This window comes from Cebidichthys violaceus, unplaced genomic scaffold (genome assembly GCF_023349555.1).
Source record: "Cebidichthys violaceus isolate CVI_PGR_0920_01 unplaced genomic scaffold, fCebVio1.0.p SCAF_7, whole genome shotgun sequence".
NCBI lineage: Eukaryota > Metazoa > Chordata > Actinopteri > Perciformes > Stichaeidae > Cebidichthys > Cebidichthys violaceus.
The window spans coordinates 5,543,589-5,567,386 of record NW_027176927.1 but is presented as its reverse complement, the minus strand read 5'-3'; the positions used below and the strand labels follow the sequence as shown (position 1 = coordinate 5,567,386).

Below are 23,798 nucleotides of genomic sequence, written 5' to 3'. Positions count from 1 at the left end.
ACTCAGGAGTCTGGAATCAGATATAACCGCAGTGGAGCTTTATGGTTCATCAGCTTCTGAGGGGATGACAGCACCTATCCTACACTGGTCGATCAAACCTGTCACCAAATGCCGGGCCACAAAATTCCTCCTCTGTGACCATTTCATTCTGTTTTGCTCCTTTTCTTTTCCATTCACACTATTACACACCAACCAGGATGCAGTTTAGTAGGCTTTTTGTTTGACACTTTTACGTAGATGTTCTACTTATTTTTTTCCTCTTTGTGTCTCCTTCACAGTGCTATCCATGAAGGTGTAGCTCCCATGAAGCAGTGCTGCAAGGGCTTCTGCATTGACATCCTCAAGAGATTGGCCAAGATTGTCGGCTTCACCTATGACCTTTACTTAGTGACCAATGGGAAACATGGGAAGAAAATTGATGGGGTTTGGAATGGCATGATTGGAGAGGCAAGTCTTTGCTAGTGTGCGTGCATGTGTGTGTGTGTGTGTGTGTGTGTGTGTGTGTGTGTGTGTGTGTGTGTGTGTGTGTGTGTGTGTGTGTGTGTGTGTGTCGGTGTCGGTGTGTGTGGATATGTGCCGGTGGTTATGCTTGTCTGATTTTTGAGCAATGTGTTCTCAATGTTTGATCCCTTGTCACTTGTGTATGACTGTGAGATTTTTTTGTGTGTGAGTTTATATTTGTGCCTCTGCATATTTTGTGTTGCATTTTTAGTGTTGCAACAAGCCACATAGCATTCCTCTGCCTATTCTCATGTGTCCTGGGTGACCAGTCAAACGCTATGTCACATCAATCGCTGTGAGAGTTATGGCCACTTAACCACTGCCAGCAATCAGACAGCTGCCATTTATTACATGCACACATACACACACACACACACACACACACACATGTGCACACACAAACACTGTAAAAAATGCACATTTACACAAATTAGATGGAGAAGCATGGTGGCTAACATATGCCGTGAACACGCACTCTCCTGCAAACACTTCCCCACAGTATCTCTGCAGAGACACATAGAAGCACAAAGACTCACACATTGTCAGACACCCCCTGGCTAGTTGTGATTAGTCCTTGATATTTTCTCTGCAAAACACACTGAGGTTCATGATACTGGCAGAAAAAAACAAAGAGGCACACACAAACAAACAAGCGCGCACACATGCTCACAAGCATACAGAGATCGATACGGGGGGGCTGATGTTTCATTGAAGCGGCCCGCTGTTTCTATCTTTGTCCCAGAGGGAACTTGCCAAACGCCAGTTGTCACAGGTTCCAAAACAGTTCCACTGCGCTCTCCTGCTCTATCATTTATAACTTGAGCCGGGGCCAGAGCTGTCTGTCAAATCTATTTTCACATACAAAAGGACACTTGAGTTTTGTTTTCTAAAACTAATGTCTGTCTTTTGATCAGATGTTCCAAAGCCTGCCATTCTTTGATCAGGTAATCCAGAGACTTGGCAAAGTTGAGGGGGGGGGGGGGTAGCTTGGCTTTCCACTTCGCTTCATTTTTCTGCTGATTTGCTCTGAAGAGCGGCTGTGCCATGTCTAATGTAGATTAACATTTCACTTGTACAATCAGCAGACACAGCGGTTTTCAGGTTTTTCTAGATGGTGGCAGGGAGGAGAAGGGCCCTAGCTCATTTTGTATGCTAAAGAGATGCACAAGAGACAAGTGTTCAGTATTTGTACCAGATTGAATTCTTGGCCTTTCTCATGCAGGCACATTTGAGGATGTACAAAGGGTCAGGGTGCAGAAATGTCACCATCTCACCTGGAAATAAACCTTAGTGAACTGTGAAAGATTGTCTTTGTCTGTCTGTCCCCGCCACAGGAATTACCCATAATTAGATTTCTCTCTTGTCCCATTTAGGTGGTATACAAGCGGGCCGACATGGCCATTGGCTCGCTGACTATCAATGAGGAGCGGTCAGAGGTCGTGGATTTCTCTGTCCCTTTTGTGGAGACGGGGATAAGTGTCATGGTCTCCCGAAGCAACGGAACTGTATCACCCTCCGCTTTCTTAGGTAAGAGGCTGTGTTTATGTGTGGCGCCTAGCTGATGTACAGAATCTAATCTAATCGTAATGTGTTGAGTTTGCACAAAGAGCCTCGGTCTTTGGCTGCTGGTCCTTACATCTAGATTAGCCGTTACTTTTTCTTAGCTGCTTGTGTCTTCCCAACTTGTAGTTTCACTCCGTCAGCAGACTCAAGGCTCCAGTGGGAGAGCAGTTATTGGTCTATAGACTGCATTGAGGTGATTGTTAAAAGAAAAACAGTTTTTATGGACTTCTGGAGAATATGTTTTCTCCAATGGTTTCTATTTTGTCTGCATACAAGGCTCCTCTCTGTGTATATAGTACATAATGTGCTAGGTTTATGAAACTTTATTGTCCCCTCTATTGATAGTAATAATGATAATTTAATAATGCAGCACAAAACCGTCCTTATGTTATGTGTTCATTTAAATCTTCTCTTGTTTCCGTACAAAGAGCCCTACAGTCCAGCGGTGTGGGTGATGATGTTCGTCATGTGCCTGACCGTAGTGGCTGTGACCGTCTTCATCTTTGAGTTCTTCAGCCCTGTGGGCTACAACCGCAGTCTCCAGAACGGCAAGAGTGAGTGATGGATCTTAGCTGTCTGTCTTTCCCAGTCTGATGGATGGGTCTTCATTGCTGTTGCCTCATGGATCAAATGTACAAACATTGAGCACATTCCTGGAATGTAGTTACAAGATTTCAAATTATAATTATAGCATGATGATGAACTTTTTTGCTTCTATTGAGTTTGCTTCATGCTGTCTGATTGGGCAGTTGTCACATTCAGAATAAAACAATTGACATTTTGAATCTGCTGCCCTGAATCCTTAACTGCAAGTGTGGCGAAGAGGAAATTATACCTACAGTATGTTGAACTGCATCCAAGTATTCTCGATATTGAAACAGCCATTTATTATTCAAGAGCATAGTTTGTATCCCTGTGATATTCAGTATGCCTGATGCCTCGGTCCAATACCCAACCCGACTTGCCTATTTTACTGCATGATTGCTGTGCTCTCCATAATTTTACCTCTCTGTCATCCTCCCATACATCCCTCTCTTTCACCCTCCTCTCTCTCCTTCCTTCCTCCTCTACTCCTGTCATATAAAGGAAGTGTTTGAGCTCTTTGAATGGGGATTTGCACCGTGTGGTTTAATCATTTGTAAGATCACGTAGCAGCTGAATTGAAAGCTGCCATCCTCGAAAACGTATAGTCACCGCCTTTGAGCTTCGGTGTCAAAAAGCCTGCTAGGTATTTTAATATACAGTAAACCTATTTTACAGATCATTAGGGGAAGTTTAATTAGAATCAACTGCTTCATCTGCAGTCTCACGCTACTGAATACTCTATTGTGCGGTGTACTGGCTGGATTGCTGTCGTATAAAAAAGTTATTGTATCAACCACTCATTACACTCTCTTTCTTCTCCCTCTCTCTTTTTCCCTCGTCATCATTTTGGACAGAGGCTGGAGGGTCTACTTTCACTATAGGAAAGTCTGTATGGCTTTTGTGGGCTATTGTCTTCAACAACTCTGTGCCAGTGGAGAACCCCAGAGGAACCACCAGCAAAATCATGGTGCTGATCTGGGCCTTCTTTGCTGTCATCTTTCTGGCCTCCTACACTGCTAACCTGGCTGCCTTCATGATCCAGGAGGAGTACATTGACACAGTGTCTGGCCTCTCGGACAAGAAGGTACCTCATTGCTTGAATACTGATTAAGTAGGGAGAGTAGAAGGAGAATTAAAGTCTTAGAGTGAGCCAAATCCTGTGCATTTGAATGTTAAATTGATTAAAGCACAGGAATTTAGAAATGAATAAAATCTCATTTTACGTAACTCAATTACCGCAGTTCTCGAATACTTTAAAGACAGTTCTAAATGCTACTTTAAGTCCAAAGACTGCTCTCTTTTCAAAGATATGACTGTGCACAGAGTGTTGTAAGTTAGTCTGGAAAGTGGACAGAAATAGGTCAGACAGATTGGTGCACAGGCTGGTGTGTCTCATGCCCCTTCCGTCTCCCTCCCTTGCCTCCCTTTGCTCCGCTAGTTTCAGCATCCCGAGGAGCAGTACCCACCTCTGAAGTTTGGCACGGTGCCCAACGGGAGCACAGAAAAAAACATCCGCTCCAACTATCCAGACATGCACCAGTACATGGGCAAATACAACCAGAGAGGGGTGGAGGACGCTATACTGAACCTCAAGACCGGGTCTGTCTGCTACCACATAAGCTTTTTCATTCCCTCACATTTACATGTATCCTGCCAGATCTTTGTCTTTCTCCACATGCTTTGACAAATTATAGTTTATTAGATTAAGGAAGTTGTTAAAATTGTTCATGCTTTCTTCAGGCAACATTAACTTATATTGTTGTTTGAATGAGACATAAAATGTACAGTATATGCCTGTATAAGCTTACAAGACAACAACCAAGATGCTCACATCACAAAATGTTAAGTACTGCTCCATTTCAAAAGACCTAATTTACATAACAGACCATAAAGGATACAGGATACTTTTTAAATAAATGTTTCCAAAACAAAAATCTTCTTAAACTCAACTTTTAAAAAAAATATTTTTTCTGCTGTACAAGGTGATGAAAATACGTAGAATATGCTGAAATTTGTTTAAAAAGCTCTTATAAAGGTTTGACGTGATTAGACGTTTAATAACAATTATTTAAAAATTGGCTGCTGAAATTTGATAAATCCCTACTGCTATTCAGATGCAATGCAGTGCTACTAAATGGTCCAAAGAAGATGGTTTGCTGTTGTCTTAAACTCATACTGACTACCCACCGTAAACATAGGATTTCTTGACTACTGTATGTTTGCTGAAACAGCAGTTGACCATACAACCTCACCACAATGTCCATTCTACAAACCCTACAGTATTTACTGTATTTCCAACAACCCATGAGAAATCACCCAACATGTATGGTTATTATATGACTTTGTTTTTGGCAGAGTCATACCTGCTGCCATTCTTTTCCATGATTTTTTGTTCTCACTCTCTCACTAGCAGGCCATAATACACAGTGACATTTTTTTCAACTCTGACTAACGTTTCACATCTTTTGTCACACTCCCTGCTTTCCTGCACAGATTCTCTCACCTTTACGTTCTCTCTACCTTTACCCACACACGCACACAAAAAACATACAGTGCAAGCAGCATTTCCCTCTTCAGTTTCTAGGAGAATCTCTATCACCCGTCATGTGTTGAATAATCCCAGTTTACTTTACCCTAAGCCTCTGTCATCATTTCTCCCTCCCCATTGCCTTGACACCACAATTATAACTCTGTGTTAACATGCACAGAAATGAGAAACTCTCTTCCTTAGTGCTTATCTTTTCTTTCCTCTCACGCCTCATCTGCCCTCTTATCTTACCATTTCTCTCTTTTCTCCTACTCTTTTTCGGTCCATTCTTTCCCCTCCCAGTGTGCTTTCTCCGTGTGTCTGTATTTAAACTTTATAATCCTCATCACTCTCTGGCTCTTTCCCATGTCTTTTCCCCCTGAAGTGTGTAAATCTTTCCCCCCTCTCTCTCTCCCTGTCACTACGCTCCTCGCAACGTATAAATCCCCATCTTCCTCCCCTCCGCCTCCCCAACCACCACCTTCCCGCTCCCTCTTACTCACACATCTTTCCCTGATCTCTGCCTTATTTTATTCTCCTTGTGTTTTCACTCTTTTTACCAAGCCTGCTTTACTATTCCACCCATCCTCCCTTTTTCTTGTTATGATTTAACTTTTCATGCCCTCTCTATCATTCTGTGTGCATGTCTGCAGTATATTTTTGCACCCTAACTCTCTTCCCAGGTACATTGCAGAGATCCACCTTTATACCTCCTCCCCTGCCTGTCTCTCCATCCCTTCGCTCCCTCTCTCCCATTAAATGATGAATGAATTCTCCCTTGATCCCTTTACAGGAAACTGGATGCTTTTATTTATGATGCTGCAGTATTGAACTATATGGCCAGGAAGGACGAAGGTTGTAAGGTGAGTACTAACCCACGCAGGCACTTTTGCTTACATACTAGAGTCATGTATTTTTGTTTCTTGGTCAGTTTTTTATTTTTTATTTTTAATATCTGCACATTTTCCTTTTTCTAAGGTGATGACCATAGGCTCGGGGAAGGTTTTTGCCACCACAGGCTACGGTATCGCCCTGCACAAAAACTCACGCTGGAAACGTCCTCTTGACCTGGCCCTTCTGCAGCTGGTGGGAGATGGTGAGAACTATGGGGAGGGGAGGGAAGAGAGGAAAATAATTAGAACAATGGAGGGGCAAAGGGAAGGTTATGGGTAAAATGACAGCGCAGAGAAACGAGCGACAGAGTAGCACAAGGGTGGGGGGTGGATGGAGGACACAGGGGGTAGATGAATGAGAGGATGCTGTGAAGTGGATGGGGGGAGTACAAGGTGTGGAGAGAGCGATGGCTGTAAGGTGTTTCAATTGTGAGGGAATAATGGAGTGTATGAGGGGGCTGATGGTGATGGTTAAGAGGTTTGTAGGTATCTTTATTGGCTACTAGAAAGGAGAGGAAATAAAAGGGGAGGTGGGAGCAAGAGGAATATTATTTGTTGGTTGCAGACATTGCAGACATTACTTGATTCTGTTGGTGAATATGCACATGCCTGTCCCCCGTTTTCCCTCCTCTCAATCTATCAGACTTTCACTCTCTTTCCCTTCTTCCTGCTTGGGCTTATAAATGGAAAAAAAACAACTGGGATTTACATATGTGAGTCAATGTTGCAAAAAGACATGATCACAACTTGTGTGGTGACAGATTTACACTCATTGCAAATTAGCTGATCCTGACTCAGGAAGTGAGAAAAAACATAACTCAAGAGAAACACCTGAAAATACCCTGAACATGAAATGAGTGCACTGAAGCAAATATATATATAAAAGAGATCAGATAATTGATTATTAATAAATATGGGAGCATGATTAATATGCTGTTTGTCTGCTGTATACACTTGTGTCTAGGATTAATCCATGCGAGGACGGTTGCTTGTTTTTGACAGACAGAATCTGTTTTTAGCAATAGTTGTCATTACAGTAATACTTGATTATCATTTTACACAGTCCGCCGCACGCATTTATTGTCTCAATCGGATGCTGCTTGTTTGGCTTTTCCTTGTGTTTTAAATCAGCTTTTCTTATGGCATGGCGGACAAAGCCCTTTAGCTGTTTCTGGCACACGGACACTTCAGCTGCTTACACACTGACAATGCCAATTTGGTGCCAAGATCTATTAAATAAGAACAGCGTCTGGAGCTGAATAGTTGGACCTGGACAAGGTTGTGTGTGTGTGTACGCAAGAAAACAGAGAGCCCAGACAGCCTTGACATGCTATGTCTGTTGTTTCTTTTAATTCGTGGCACATTCCCTTGTCCTTGCTTCTGTTCCGTGTAGCAAAAGCCCTTAAAATCAGCTGTGTACGCTGGATGGACCTAGTTACAGGCTGGCGTTGGATGCTGAGGGTTCTCGTTGTAGGCAGGCATTATTGGAGTGGATTACTAAGGAAGAGGATTAGTTTGTTTCGATGTAGAGGGAAGGGGGGGGGGGGGGGGGGGCTCACATTCAGCGTGCCCTCAAAGGCTGCATCTCAACAATCGCCCTGTGGCTCAAGGACTAGGCATCACACCTTCAGCCGAGTTACATCATGTCACAATGTTGCATCATTATGTACCATGCCATGTTGAATCATATCATTTTACAACTGCATTAGAGGGGCACTAGAGAAGAGTCCGCCACTGCTTTGTCAACCCTGTGACTGTATTGTTCTCCTTGTTGCTGCCTCTGGTGATTCATACCACAGCTTTAGAGAAGGACCATTGATCGCACTACAACTTGCATCGTGATAAAGGCAAAACTGCTGAGTGGCAAGATTTGCCTTTTCCTTCTTATCAGATCCACTTCTATTTTTTGCATGGTGTCAGGATTTTGATTCCTAGAATATATTATTCAGTGGGTAGATATTTAAAAATATTGAGAATATGGGTTTGCAGTTCTTGGCTGGAAGGGTGTTTTTTTTTTTCAGAAATCTTGCAATGAATGCCGAGAGGTTTGTCATGTTATGATAAAAGCACAGGATTATACGGGTCATGGTTTACTGCTCAACAACTGTTGAGCTCAGCATCTCTGGACATGTCTGGCATCATGCCATATCTGGAAAAATGCAAGCATGCATGCAGGCACTTGCACATTAACATACACACACAGACACACAAATACAGTTTCCTTTATTAAATAATGCCTTTGTGGTGGATGCCAGCTCTGTGTTTGCAGTGCGCCAGCTCTACCTGACCTGACCTGCCAGAAACGACAGAGGTGGAGTGTGGATTTGACACACCTGTCAGATTTGGCAGGACTGAGCTGGCTGCGACTGAGAGGTAGAGACAACTGCCATCACAAAGGCCTAAGGGAGGGAAGAAACCGGCACGGTGAGAAAGAGTCAGATTGTGAAAGAGGGAGACGAAGAAGCACAAGATGAATCATTGGAAGTCAAATGGCAGGAAAGCCAGGAGATGAGACTTAGAGCTTAGAGAAAGGATTCGACTGGGTCTTGTGAAGTGGAGGACAGACATGAGAGTACCTGTTTATCTGTACCCTTCACTAAGACACTTGCTGTTTTCACATCAGACTCCTGTTTGGACACACAGCTGCTACTGAAGGTCAATGACACCGTTAAATCCTCTTCAATGGGGCTACGCTCCGGACTTAAAAACAGACCTTTGTGTCTTGGAATGTGTGTGTGTATGAATGAATGTGAGACAGGGAGTTGTTACCTGAGTCTGCCAGTGGGCTGCAGTAGCACTGTGTCCATCTGTTGCTGTAGCTGGAGGCCACGGCTGATTGGCTAATGATGTTCTACAGGAGACACATTAGCCAGATCACACAGATGACTAGGTCGGCTTCATCTATGCTACGCAAGCACAGCTAATGATGGCACAAATGAAAAGCTAAAGCCTGAGTTTTCGCAGAGCAGTGTAGTGGTGCGAGTGGATGCTTGACTTGTCAGCTTTTAAACCCTGCTTTAGCAGTTTTACTTAAAAAGAGAGACTGTAATATGCAATCAAATGCAACCTGCAGACCTGGTTACTGCAGTGCTGCTCATCTTCTATTGGTGTTAGTGAAACATTATGTCATTATGAGTTCTTTTGGAGAATACGGCTCTTTAATTTCATCATGAATCACATCCTGCATCTTCTGGCTGTCCATTACTATGGTTACACCAGCAACCCGCGCAGCCAATCACAGGTGTTAGCAGGGCAGCTCAGATTCGGTAGGCCAGTGAGATCATACGTGAAAAGGCAGAGTGGTGGGTAAAGTGGTCTTGGCTGGTTCCTGGTAGTTTAACAGAGTGGAATCTTGAATCTCCCAGAGCTTACCACCTTGATGGAGATTCTGACCATCTCTCCAGCACAATTAAATGATTATGATCTTCTCCCTCTGCCTCTGTCTCTGTCCCTTCTCATCATCTCTCTCTCTCTCTCTCTCTCTCTCTCTCTCTCTCTCTCTCTCTCTCTCTCGTCAAATTTTTTGCCACTTTCCCTCCACTCATCCTCTCCAAACTGAGGAGTGTTCCCGCTGTTTGTCATAATGACACAATCTCAGCCTCTCGTCCTCCATCTCTGCTTCCCTTGTTCCAGCTCCCTCTAACTCTCTCTGTTTCTCTGTCTGTCTCATTTCCCCTGATGCGTTCGTGGACAGAGAGAGAATTCCGGGCCCTCTCTTTTTGTGAGACATTCTTCCCAACTCTCTCATTACCTCTCTCCCTCTCTTCTATGCTTGTTCAACCTATCCAACCATCTCACTGTGGCTCCTGGTCTCCCTTTCTCCTCTCCTCATTTACTCTGGGTTACAACGTTGAGATTAGGTTGTCTGTGCCATTTTACTTCTCAGCGCTACTTTATTGTTTTGGACTCGCTCTCTCTGTCTCAGGCTCCGTCCTCTTTGTTACTTTGGACACAGTGCTGCTTTTTGTGTACTGACCTCTGACCTTGAGAAGTCACATTGGATAATGGGCAAACAGCAAGCAATACCGTAGACCTGTACTTTAGTGCTTATTATTAGCCTTTCTGTCTCCCTGTGTGGCCCCTGTCACTATCTATTGCCCCTGTCCCTTACTGTCTTCTGTCTGTCTCTACAACCTTGAAATAACCCCTAGACTCCCCGAGCCATAATTCTTCTTGTATCTCACACGATCCTCTCTCTCTTCTCTTGTACTGTCTTACTTTACTTTATATTTTGATTGTGCATTTCGATCCTCTTCTGCTCTCTCCACATTGTCTCTCTTCTTTCATCCTCTACTTTTACCGCCTTTTAAACTCATCTATTTCCCTTTTCCTGCTTCTCTTCCTCATACCCCCCTTTCCAGATGAGATTGAGATGCTGGAGCGCCTCTGGCTATCAGGTATCTGCCATAATGACAAAATTGAGGTGATGAGCAGTAAACTGGATATTGACAACATGGCTGGGGTCTTCTACATGCTGCTGGTGGCTATGGGCCTCAGTTTGCTGGTGTTTGCCTGGGAACATTTGGTCTACTGGAAGCTTCGCCACTGCATGGCCACCAGTTCTGGCAAATTGGACTTTCTCTTGGCAATCAGCAGGGTAAGTGTTTTTGTCTTGTCTTTGTGTGTGTGTGTGTGTGTGTGTGTGTGTGTGTGTGTGTGTGTGTGTGTGTGTGTGTGTGTGTGTGTGTGTAAAGTGTTTTTTCAGGACTGGCACACAAAAATGTCTTGCGGATTTGCAGACATTCTGTTAAGTGTTTTAGTAAAGTTGTATATCCAAATATCCGCTCAAACCGATCAAAAACTTTTTTGTGTTAACAACCGGGTGTTTCTACAATATAGTGCTCTAAAACTATGCTACTCTATAACAGGACAACATGGTTGGAATAGAAATGTTGTGCAAACACTGTGTGAGAACATGTGTGTTCATGCCTGTGTGTGCCCTTATCCGTTACTGAGTGTGAGTGTTAGAAAGTGTGAGGTCCAGGGTCAATTCAATTCCACTCAGTCAATTCGGGAGATTAATTGAAATTCAATTCCGCTCACACCCTGGATATCCTGTTCCTTTGACAGTGACCTTGACAGAAACAGCCCACACCATGTGCATGTGATTATTGTAGCTTCACTGACAATAATTTGTCGTTTTTCACCACTATGGTTGTAATTTATGCATTTATGTATGCAATTCCATTAACCAAACAATGCACAACTGTACTATGAATAGCATTGGATGTTTATCTGAAAAATAGCAATCTTGCATTTCTTTTGAAAACTGAATCTACTTAGGTTTCTGTTTTAATATCTTCCTCTCTCCTCTTTCTCTGTCGCTCTCTCATGTACATACAGTAATACAATGCCTTTTGTACATGTGTGGCATTATATCTGCAGTCTTCTGCATCTATGTTTTTACATTTATTTGCCAACATATTCCTGCATTTACATTTTAGGAAATACATTTTATTTTATTTTACTTTGCTAATAAACTCTGACTCTGTCTCTGACACTGTGGTCTTGATTTGTGCTCTCTTTTTCTCAGGGCATGTATAGCTGCTGTAGCTTTGAGGATGAAACAGCACCAGGTGGAGCTAAATCTTTGCCCACTCATCATCACACAGCAATGGTCACAGTTCCGTCCCAGCCACATGTTGTCTCAACATCTATGACCAATCCAGTCATTGCCATGGCGCAACAGCAGCAACCACCGCAACAGCAGCAACCGCAGCCCGTCTACAAAACACCTCTACCGGGCTCTCCTCCCACCGTGGTGCATTCTGGGACAGCACTGGGTCCCTCTAACACCCCCATTGCTGGTGCACCCCTCCCTTGCTCCAGCTTCCTGCCCCGGCCAGACCGCAGACTGGCTGTGGTGGATCGCTGGAGGCTGCCTAAATCTGCTACAGCCACCAACCCAATGGCTGTAAGGGGGGCCATCACTGACATGGGACCCTTTGCTCAGAAAGTTCCACCAAACTGGGCTCCAACTGCTGGAGGAGGTGGGGGACTTGACGGCTATAAGAGATACTATGGTCCCATTGACCCTGAGGGACTGGGGCCCTGCATGGAGCAGCAGGCAGGGTCCCAGACCCCCAAGACTATGCCAAGGGGCCACCCCCAACCCCCTCCAGCCAGTGTGGCCTTCTATTCAGAGAAGGGCATGGACCACGGGGTGGGGAAGAGGGTGGTGGGAGGTGGCAACGGAGGTCAGGGGAAAGGGGCCGTTAAACCTCTGGGCACCCCGAGATTGCCGCCTAAGAGTCAGGCCCCTCTGCCTCCTACACCCCCGCTGCCACACCCCTCTCCCCCTCTCCCCTCATCCTTCTGGAGGAAGCGTAGGCCCAAGAAGCCCAAAGAGCCTGGAGGGCCACTGTATGAGAACATTCTGCCCCTGGGGCGGAGGGGAGGAGCACGAGATGAAGTGAGGGAGGGAGGAGGGAGGAGGGCACGCCCCCTCTCTCCCCCGCTCTCACTTCCTGTGCCAGTACCCCTCAGCCCCTCTTACACCCCTCCTTCGCCCTCCGCATCTTTGCACTATACGTCCTCCTCCTCTTCGTCGACCACCTCATCCACATCCACGTCCTCATCTGCCTCATCTTCACGCTCCACCTCTCCCACCTACTCTTACAGCTCCTCTAGGAGCACACGGGACAGGACTGGAGGAATAGATGGAGAGGATGATGATGACGATGAGGAGCTGACGGAAGAGTCAAGCCTCCTCCTTGGCAGGGGGAGGGAGAGGGAACGCTCAATCATTCGGCCTCGTTCCTTCAGCCATGGACGCCTGCCGCCACCCATACCCCCCAGGAAACCACGCACATCCTGGGGTGACAGAGAAAGGGAACGAGAGAGGGAGAGAGGGGGAAGCCAACTGTCTCAGCTCCAAGAGTGGTGGGCAAGCTGGAGTGAGAGAGAGAGGAGTGGAGTGGGTGGAGATGCTGAGAGGCAAAAAAGGGAAAAGAAGAGGAGAAAAGAGAAGGAGAAAGAGAAGAAGAAGAAGAAAAAGAACAAAAAGAGGAAAAAGAGGGAAGAAAGGGAAAGAGAGCGAGAGAGAGAAAGGAAGCGGCGAAAGGTAAAAAAGAAGAAGAAAAAGGAGCTTAAGACAAAGAAAAGGAAGAAATCAATTGGGGGAAGACGCTCTGAGCCAGAAGAGGGAGATGTAGAGCCAGAGAGGGAAGGGGAGGTAGAAGGAGAGAGGGAAGGAGGAATACAAGACTACTCCTTCTCTGCGCAGTATCGGAGCACATTTGGGGAGAAGGGACGGGACTCATGGGAAGGAGAGAGGGAGAGAGGAAGGAGAGAAGGAGATGAAGGCAATGACAGGGAACAAGAGGACAGCAGCAGAAGCAGGGAGAGGCGTCCCAAATCCTCACGCCCTCATTCTAGACATCGTATCACCAATAAGCGTTACCCTAACCTCAACAAACTCCCTGCATCTGTGAAATTTTGGGTGAATGGACGAGGTGATGATTCAAATACTCCTCCAACATCCCTCCACCCACTCCTTCCATCCTCCAAGCGGAGAAGAAGTGGTGGGATAGATGACAGTGGGAGAGTCGGAGAGCGGCGTCCTTTGTTAATGCATTATGAAAAAGAGAAAGCACAGACAAGAGAAGGGCTTTCCTTCCCTGAGTGGGACTCTGAGGATGACGATGATGATGATGATGATGATGAGGAAGAGGAGGAAAGGGAGAGAGGGCGGGTGGGGGATAGGGGAAGGAGAGCAGGTAGGGGGGCAGTGTCTGAGTCAGAGAGGGACAGGGCCAGGGCAGAGGACAGTTATTCAGATGAGGGCTCGTCAGGGGAGTTTGGTCGTTTTGAAAGATACTGGGAAGGAGGTGCAGGGGGAAGCAGCACGGGGATAGGAGGCATAGGGGGAGGAGGCTGGTTCTTTGGCACCTACCCATCCAGAGAGAAAGGAGGCAGTATCAACAGTCGGGATGATTCCTTACTAGGAACTCGGGCTGAGGGATGGATTGGTGCTGATTTCTGGGGTTCAGGACCAGGAGTAGGTTGGGGCTCAGGGGGAGGGAGTGGAGGGCTTGGCTCACAGTGGCCGCCACCCCCCGCAGCCTTCCCCCCACCTCGGAGATACTGGTCTATGGACAAGATCCCTGTGAAGGGAGAGAAAAAGTGGAAGAGTGGAGGAGGGAAGAGCAAGGGACGAGCTAGAAACAGAGGGGAAGAAGCAGGACGGGCCACCATGTGTTCCTGCAGCCTTTACCCCCAACCCCATCCTTACCCACATCCCCACAGCCGCTCGCACACCTCCCACTCCAAGAGAGGAGCCACGGCGCTTTCCCATAGCCAGGAAGAGCTGATCCCCCACTGCCACAGCTTCAGCGGTGGCTCTCGCCCCAAGCCTCTGCCCCCGAAACCAGATCCCAGTCAGGCCAAATCAGGCAGCCAATCTAACCTCAGCCTCAGCACACAGCCCACAGACCATCCACCTCAGCCTTCACCGTCGCCACCCCAACCGTCCATGTCTCCCACCTCCCTACCGATGCCCATCCCGCCTCCGCCCTCCTCATCCTCTGTCTCACCACCAGCAGGGGTAGGAATGGTAGGCCAGGCACAGGCTTCGGCCAGTGCCAAACTCCAGTATCAGAGACTGCGCTCGGTGCCACAGCCACGGAGGTTCTACTCCCCACACCTGCCACTCAAAGCCAAGAGCCTGTGCTCTCGTCGAGGGTCGGCCCACTTCTCCAGCCTGGAGAGCGAGGTATGACAGGGGGAGAGGAGAGAGGGAGACGTGGGAGCAAGCACCACTGCTATTGAGAACCATGGTGCCATGGCAGCTGGAGCCAGGGATGACACCAGAGATATTGCTGCCTTGGTGAACATAGGTAATCAATTAGCGACCATCACTGCAGGAACTAGTATGGACAGTAGTTCTACTGCTAGCAGTACTCTGTGTGAGAGCAACTCTACCGCCACCCGCTCCATTGTAAGCGTTCTCGTGAGGGCGACAGTGAGACGCCACACCAGGGTGCGCTACATCCGTTTGGATGGTTCGCATGATGACGAGAGTGAAGGTGATACTGCATCACTGGGGGCGGCAGCTCCTGAACTTCTTCTCCGCTCAGAATTGAGCTTTGTGATGTCATCTTCGGTTCTCCTCCCCTCCCCGAGTCACAACTATGGATAAGAGTAGTCTCCAGCTTGTGAGTAATGATGTCATATTTGTACACACAGACACAGACATGCACGAACACACCCACGTACACACACAGATATATGCTCAAAACGTCTCCCTCCCTCTGGCTTTGAGAACACAACTCGGTGGGATGTGGAGAGACCCACCGTCTCCTAAAAGATGACAAGATGCCAGTGTTTAGTCAATAGACTCTGGCTGCCTGTCCTCATTGGCTGTTGGCTTTTGAACTGGATTGGTGGACTGCTTCTTGGTCTTGGAGAGACTGCCCCCTCTTCTTCCCTTTTGTAAATCAGTTGATATGAAAAGCAATGCAGTCAGCTCTCTCATGCACTCTGTCTGCCTGATCACCTTTCACTGGGCAGTGAGGACAGTGCTAGTTATTAGCCCTTTGACCTCCTTTGAAACCATCAGACCCATCTAGCTCTACCCCAGGACCATCTACGTGATGTCATGTTTTACTAGAAACCCTTTTAACCAATCAGATTGAACAGGAACCTCCTTCTCCTCCCTGTTGGAGCTTGTCATGTCACCTCTGTTCCAGCCAGAGCTCGAACACAGTTGAGTATCAAAGTATTTGAACAACAAACTGAACTTTAAAAAGAGAAATAACAATAACAACAAAAAAAGACATGTAGCAGATTTTTTTTTTTGTCTGTCTATTCATTTCTTTCTTACTCAGACTTTTCTCCCCATGCCCTCTTTTTTATTCTATCAATATATTTCTCTCACTGTGTTAGTGTTTTAATAAAGAGGAGGCTGGATGTGGCTAGTGTTGGAAGTGGGAATGATCCAATAGCAGTGCCAAATTTCCACTCAACAGCTTTAAAGCTAGATTTGTTTCCAAGTAATTTGTTTTCATAGATAAAGAACCGTTGTTTCTTTCCACATGTGAACAACGCATAATTCACCATCATGTTAGTGGATCAAGGGGATGAATGGTGCAATATCTGTGATTGGCACTAGATGGCTGCATACTATTCAAGTACGCTTTGGAGAAAATTGTACAAGAGGCTTGTGGTAAGTTTAATAATTGTATCTACATGATACAGAGCAAAGGCTGTGCAGCTATGAACTTTATTATTTTTATAAAAGTGGCCAGTCAGGATTTATTCAGAGGAATTATTGAAACCAAGTGCAGTGCATTGTAAACGCTCTCTTTGGATATTACTGTATTTCACTTCTATATTGTACCTTGGCAGAGTTTGTAGATGATGGATTATATGAAGCACAACATTCATTGTATTTTTCAGACATCCGTGCCACAGTTGTAACCGCACAATTTACAGGTAGTATAATTTGCTGATGTGTGGAAAACTATTCACTTGATGTTAAACTCATGTTGCTATTATGGACAATAAAATTCACTGTTACTAAGGTTCAAATAACAAAGTACCACAGATGAGTGAGGTAATGATCTTGTGCTTTGACTATTTCCTTTCGGCAAATAAGACTGAACGATATACTGTGAATGTTTAAAGTTCCGATTTGAGGTGCATATACAATAGCTGAGACTTGACTGAATGCAGTCAGTAATAAGTCCTGTAATCAAGATCATCAGATGACTGTTTGACTTTGAGCAATATTCCCACCTTCAATGTGACAGCGATGCAATGGCACATCTGTTTGCATCTGAGACATTGTAATTGTTTTTCCTCTAGATCATTTGTTTCAGCAAGAGTCAGATGTTCCACATCTTCACTGATTTTCCTTTTCGGGGGATTGGTTTAATCTAATTTGGTCAGATGTGATTGTAATAAATGAGTTAAAGTCCACAGCACCTGGCTCTGGCTGACCAATATGAATACAAAATGCTATGTGTTCAAGGGAGAGTAGTGAACTGTAGCATTGGACCTTCTGTGAGCTGTGCCAAAAGCCATCTACTGTGTAAACTGTGCCAATGTTGCCAACATTGCAATGCATACACTCCATTTTCAACATATCCACCTCATTTCTCACACTAAGACCAGCCACAGCCAAGCTCTTCTTCTATTGTAGTTGAATGTAGCTTTGACATGATGTAGCAAAAAAACACCTACTTTTAGACTTTGTAGCTTTTTGGATGCTGTTGATAATGGCTAGAAGGAGGGGGGTTGGGGTTGGGGGTGTTGACCTGCTATGTGAGGGACTGTGCGTTGTGTTTGTGCATGTCGTCACAGATCGAAGGGTTAGTTGACCTTCTCAATTCCCCTTTTTCTCCTTTGTCTTTCAATGAGGGCAGACTGTACCTTTTATCTGCACATGGATTGCTTTTTTTCTAAGTCTGCGTGGGGCAATATTTTTGAGAAACAACATCTAAAAACTTTGTTTTTAGAGAAATGCTTTTGCCGTTTCCCATCCTTTGGAAAGCCCCAGAGTCATTGCATGTTTAGCTGAATGAAATCAAAGAGATTTATGATGGAAGGGTTGTGTAGTTCAATTGTAGCAAATGCTTAGGACCCAGGGCAGCCACCTTTCAGTTCGGTAGTAAGCTCGCTCTACTCTGCACCCCAACAGTGGAAACCACCGCAACAGTTCGACTGCTTCTTGTGTAGTTGAACACAATCATTTTCAACCAATCAACAGGGCTTAAACCTGGTATGTCACTGAGCATTATTGATTTCTATTGAGGCGCTAATACTTAAGTCTGTGACTGCATGAACAGAAGTGACTCTTAAAAACCCTCTGGCTTATTTTTGTTTTATTTATTTTATTTTATGCTAAGAAAAAAGAATATATTAAAATATACTATGTTTTTGAGAATGTACCATGTTATACTGTGATTTAACTGAGATATTTTATTGTATTCAATTATCATTTGAATTATATCATTTATCTATAAAGAAATATATATGTACAAATAAATATATACATATATATACATACAGGTATATATATATATTAAGTTTGGTATATTTGGAGGAAGTGTTAGATGAAATAGTTTTAAATGTTTTAGCTTTGTAGCGATTCTAGACACTGAAATCATTTTTGAATTTCGATTCCTCCTATATGACTGTGAAGACATTAGTGCCTGTGACAAAAAAGACAAGTAAAAGTCTAAACTCTCTATTCATCTGTATCTACTATAGCTATCAGTCTGTCACTCCTCTCGTACTACCTAACATTACTTTTTCACACTCGCTGCTTTTACACATCAGTATGTTTCTCTCACACAGTCTGCTGTCTCTTTTGCTTTCTGCTGCTCTCCTCTGTAGCTCATTCTGGTTTTCATTAACAAGCATTCTCCACCTCTCCTCTTTTAAAGTTTTATCATACGGTGATCACACCACTTTGTTAATTAACCCGCCCATTGACCTTTTGCTTTTTTCCTTTGATCACTTTCTTTTTGAATCAGCTCATCCCTCTGTCTGTCTCTCACTTAGCAAAAAACAGAGACCAGTAGATACTGTGTTCTTGCTCCTTTTGACTGATTGTTGATGATGATGATCAATTAATTGATTGATGAAATAATTAATGAACAATGTTACTATTACTTATGTGACTGAAGTGTGTATCTGACGACCATGCCACTGTAGCAAGTCTGGGCTGTACCACACCACCAGCGAGCAAATGAGGCCACAGTTGCTATGGTGTTGCCATGGCATTTTCATGGCGTTGCCATGGTGTCCTCCGCACCGCCACCACCTGGTGCCTGCTGGGTAATATAGCATAATGTCCTTCACTTTCTCCAAAGCACTGGTCAAAATCTGCTATGCTCCTCTTTGCTCAGTCCCGACCTTAACCAGTGTAAGGGGAACTATTCAAAAGCTCACGTTGGAAGAGTGCTGAGGGGCATCATGGTGGTGAAGTGTCTGCTGTCTATGCTGATCTAGACTGGACTGGTTTGGCTTGAAGTGGCTATGATAAAGTGTTCATATCATGTTAATCACCTAATCTGTAAATCATCAGTTTGTGATGCCCTGCATGTAATCCCAAAAGCTCCATATCACTGATAGCCTCAAACCAGTCGGCACACAACTGTGTCTTTGCTTGTGTATTTCTAGTATTGAATGTGTGTTTTATGTTGAGAGGGTACATTTACCGTATTTGTATTGCATGAGCACTAATCATTTGAAAAAGCACACTGAAGCATGATTCTGTAATACTCTCCTTCACTCTCCCTCTGTTTTTTCCCCTCCTGCTATTTCTGAAAAACTCATCCACTCACACTTTGCTGTGCATGCATATTTAACACACAATGCGTACATCACTCAGCCAATGATCCTCATCTTTCTCTAGCCCTCACTAAGCTGCAATCTAAAGCACCGCCTCAAGTAGTCCGATCATCCCACACAGGCACACGTGTGGCTTCACAACACAATGCTCGCCAGGCCACACACACTGAAACTACTCTAATTTCTTGAAAACGCAGAGTCTTTTGTGTAAAATTTGGTTCACAGATTTGGTTAGCGGAGGAAGTTAAGTACATTCACTGTTCCGCCTGTTTTAAGCTATCTGTTTCTTCAGTTTGCGATATAGTCTTGCACTTTGCTTCACCCTGTCCTGCCTGTTCTGATCCATCAATTCCTGTTTAGAGTAGTCAGGTTCAATTTGTTTTACTTTGCTGACTTGCTCCTCTTTTGATTTACCTTGTTGTCCTTATCTGCTTTGATTTATCACATTTACTGTCTGGTCAAATTGTATGTATTGAACAGTCCAGTCCAGCCTAGTGCAGTGTGCTCCAGGCCAGTCTAGTTTCTGAGTTTGTAAGAGATCCCGGTGCAGCCTCAAGCTCATCCCCTCCCTCTATTGGCCTGTTACCTGGGAAGCAATACGTGTGGTGCTCCAGAATTCAAACAGGGTCTTCATTGGCTGAATCGGCCATGAATTATATCACGGAAACACAGGAGTGCCACACGTTGTACTCACCAGGTCTAGGGTCTGCATGTTGCACCATGAAAAGCTTATCCTACCACAGTGACAGGGCACATATACCCACAGAAACCAGTGTGTGTGTTTTCAGCATTGTACAAGGCCCAGTTCTGCTCTAGTAACCTCGCCAACACTATAGGCCTACTTACGGGTTGCTATGGCGGGTTGCTAGTAGGGTGATGTTGCTCCTAGCCCAGACTGGTCTGGTCTATGCCCTAATTTAAATGTGTTAGTTTATTTGACATTGTCTGTCTGGGGTGGGGCTGGAGGGTCAGTGCTGCACTTACTTCCTGAGAATTGCTTCATAAAATATGATTCTCTTTAATTAATGCCAGTGGTGCTGTGTTTCCTTCCAATTCTTTTGTCACGATTGTGATTATAAATAAGGGGCTTTGAGATTGTGGCATGCGGGCGTGTGTGTGTGTGTGTGTGTGTGTGTGTGTGTGTCTATCAGTGTGTTTTCTCTTGTGACAGTATTTTCCATACAAGCTATTAGCCAGTCAGAACTCCTTCAAAGTAAATTTATGGAGAGCTCAAAGAGTAGTTTCTTTGGCATTCTGACAGGCAGTCCTCTGCCAAAGTGTGTGTGTGTGTGTGTGTGTGTGTGTGTGTGTGTGTGTGTGTGTGCAGCATTTGTGTGTGGGTGTGTGCGTGCGTGCGCATGCCTGCTTGCATATATTTCTCAGAAGTTTCTCGGTTCTTGTCAGACTTTTGCTTTGATCTGGCCGGAGCTGACCTAACATAATCCACTTCTTTCACCCTCAAAGAGAGCAACACACCTAACACTCTGCCTCAACTCTCAACCTCAGTCAACAGCGGCCGAGTCAGAGCCACCTGACCAGCTCTTTTTCTACTACAACAAACAGATGTTTCTGCTGATCAGAACAGAATTTTAAACAGACCTGACCCTAATGCAGCTTCTCCCGAAGACATCTTTAGACCTGTGTTGAATGATATTTGCAGTGATAGCCTTTATGCTTTATTTTTTTGTTTTGTTGTGGTTGTTTTGGGGTGAATTAGAGGGGAAAACACAGAGAGATAAGTGAAACTGAATTTTAAATAGTTTTAACTTTCATCGTCCTTTGTGGAAAATATCTTGTCTGGTTCTCAAAGCTATTTTTAAATGTATTCACAAATACAACTTGGTTTTTTACACTGCGCAACCAAGCATGACAAAACATCTAAACAGTACCTGACACATGATATTGTGCGAGAGTGTTGATGGGGATATTAAATATGTTTTGTTCTGCTTCCTGTGCGCCTACGATCTTCTAATTAGCCATGCTTTGTCAGTGTGATGGGCTAATGGCTAATTGCATTGTGAGGCCTCTGTGTGTACATGCAGTAATTACTTAACGCTCTAATAAGATTGAGTTACAGGCAGTTGGATCATGGTCTCCCCAAACACTGATCTGAGGTCAGTGTTATGCTTTTCTCTCTAATGGCTATGATCGGAGAGTGGAGGGGATAAACTGATCCTTGATCTGCCATGTGGGATTTCTATCACTCGCATTGTGTTCTGTCATTTATCTTTGAGCCGGGCACAGTTAGATGCCAGCAGTGATTGATTTGCTTTTGAGCTTTTTTATGCAAATAAAAAACAGGAATACAATTTTGATTTGATTAAATATACATTATATTTAGTGAATGCTGCTCAGCTCTGCTTTTATGTTGAAGTTGTAAAATATGCATGATCTAGATTGGTCAGTTGATAAATAACTGCGGCCAACACAGCTATCTATCTTTGTTCAACTCCCCACCTGCTCCATTCTTTCCCCCTTCATCTCCCTTCTCCTCCCTCCTACAGCACCTCGTCCTCAGTCACTTATTCATGGTCACACAAGCACACACACACACACACACACACACACACACACACACACACACACACACACACACACACAATACAGTGACTTATGAATGGCGTGTGGGAAATGAATGGAAGGACTGTGCTGCGTCCTGAAGCAGCAGATTGATCCCGTACTGATCTTCCACCGGGTCCCTGGGGATTTGTAACGCATGTCTGTGGTGCAGGGCTTAACAATTTCTCTCACTCTCTTCCTGCTTTTGTTTCTCATTCTCTCTCTCTCTCTCTCTCTCTCTCTCTAGCAACACCGGCGCCGTCTCTCGCTATGCAGTGCAGTGGCCCTTGCGCTCCTGCACCTCTCATCCTCCATCTCTCTCAGTATTCTGCCAATAACAAGTTCCTCTTCGTCTCTCTGTTTTGATTTTCTTTCAATTCTGATTCCCCTGACTGACTCTGTCATTTCATTTATTCTCCGCTCTATTCTATCTCTGGTTATCTCTTAAAATCAGTCTGTCCTTCCCTTTCAACTGCATTTTATTGATAATTTCTTTATTATTTCTTTCACTATGCTTTTGTTGAATCTGTCATCTTTCTTACATATGATACATGTGCGTTTTTAGAAATATATGTATTGAATTCCCAAATCGACATCAATGTATATCTGCACACACTGTACTCACACACGTACAGTACATGTGGAGGGGGAGCGCTGTTTCCCTTTCATCATGCGTGCAGCGCCGCAGGGTTCTACAACCCATCGGCTTGATCTCTGAAGTTGGGAAAAAAAAAAAACATGCACCCTTTCATCTCATGTATTTTTCCCCCAGCTTCACAGCCAATCTCTCTCTTCCGCCATTTTCACATGAGCCACACTGGACCATGACGAGGAACAAATTAGCTAACTGACCCACAGCTTATACCACACTATTTGTCTTGTCTGTGTGTTTATGTGAGAGAGAATAAGTTCACAAACGTGTCTTTTGTTTCTGTTGCATGTGTGTCTGTTTGTATGTTAACATGCTTTTTTATCACTCATTCATAACAGGCAAGTTAGAGGAGCAGTTCTAACAATCTGTGGCTGATTGATTAGTTGTAATGGTAATAAACAGAGTATGTTTGTACAGTAATTTAAATAACATTTTTATGTAAATGCATATATATATATATATATATATATATGTGTAATATTTAACTATTGTGAGAATATTAAGTGGAAAGAATGAATAGCTTTGTGTGCTAGCAGTCCTTAAGATAGAGAGTATGCTGTATGATGCGGCCAATATTTTTGAAGCGACATTACCACCACGTCTAGGACAACATAATTATTTATATTACATCCTTGTTTGCCTGTGTGTGTGTGTGTGTGTGTGTGTGTGTGTGTGTGTGTGTGTGTGTGTGTGTGTGTGTGTGTGTGTGTGTGTGTGTGTGTGTGTGTGTGTGTGTGTGTGTGTGTGTGTAATGCCACCTACCCAAAGGGAATACATCCTAGAAAACTGGGATGAAAATTAAGATATCCTCAGACTTTACCTAGTTCTCCACTCGCCTCATTATCCAATCGCCCCTCTTACCCTGAATCTCCTGCCCTCCTGCTTTCATCCTTCCCCCTGAGCAAATTTTGTTCACAACCTTCTCTTCCTCCCTGCAGAAGTAAGAAAGGTTTTACAGCCTACAGCTGAGGCTTTGCGTTCTTGTTAGTATTTTGCACATACTGTGAATAGTAATACGTTACAGCTCACATGCCCGCTTTACTCATGTTAGTTGCTGATCTATCTATCGGCTTGGCCACGGTCCCAAACTCATTATGCTCAAGGCCTCGACCTTGGTAGAGACAGCATCGGCCAAGCACAAATCTTTAATTTCTCTAGGTAAAAAAATATAGTGGACAGATAAAACCAAACTCTGTTATGTAAATAGAGAAACAAATAT

General features: G+C 44.4%; 1 protein-coding gene across 2 annotated transcripts in view; it reads left to right on the top strand.

Annotated features, from left to right (window-relative positions):
* LOC137890964 (glutamate receptor ionotropic, NMDA 2D) overlaps positions 1-20,394 on the top strand; it is a 46,980-nt gene extending 26,586 nt beyond the window's left edge. For both annotated transcript variants that reach the window (XM_068735347.1, XM_068735348.1), the window contains exons 8-16: positions 279-447; positions 1,875-2,028; positions 2,493-2,618; positions 3,504-3,733; positions 4,088-4,248; positions 5,970-6,039; positions 6,155-6,272; positions 10,431-10,666; positions 11,603-20,394. In XM_068735347.1, the coding sequence (XP_068591448.1) occupies positions 279-447; positions 1,875-2,028; positions 2,493-2,618; positions 3,504-3,733; positions 4,088-4,248; positions 5,970-6,039; positions 6,155-6,272; positions 10,431-10,666; positions 11,603-14,788 (4,450 nt within the window). In that variant the 3' untranslated portion in view covers positions 14,789-20,394. The remainder of the gene's footprint in view (positions 1-278; positions 448-1,874; positions 2,029-2,492; positions 2,619-3,503; positions 3,734-4,087; positions 4,249-5,969; positions 6,040-6,154; positions 6,273-10,430; positions 10,667-11,602) is intronic.
* The last annotated feature ends 3,404 nt before the right edge of the window (positions 20,395-23,798 follow it).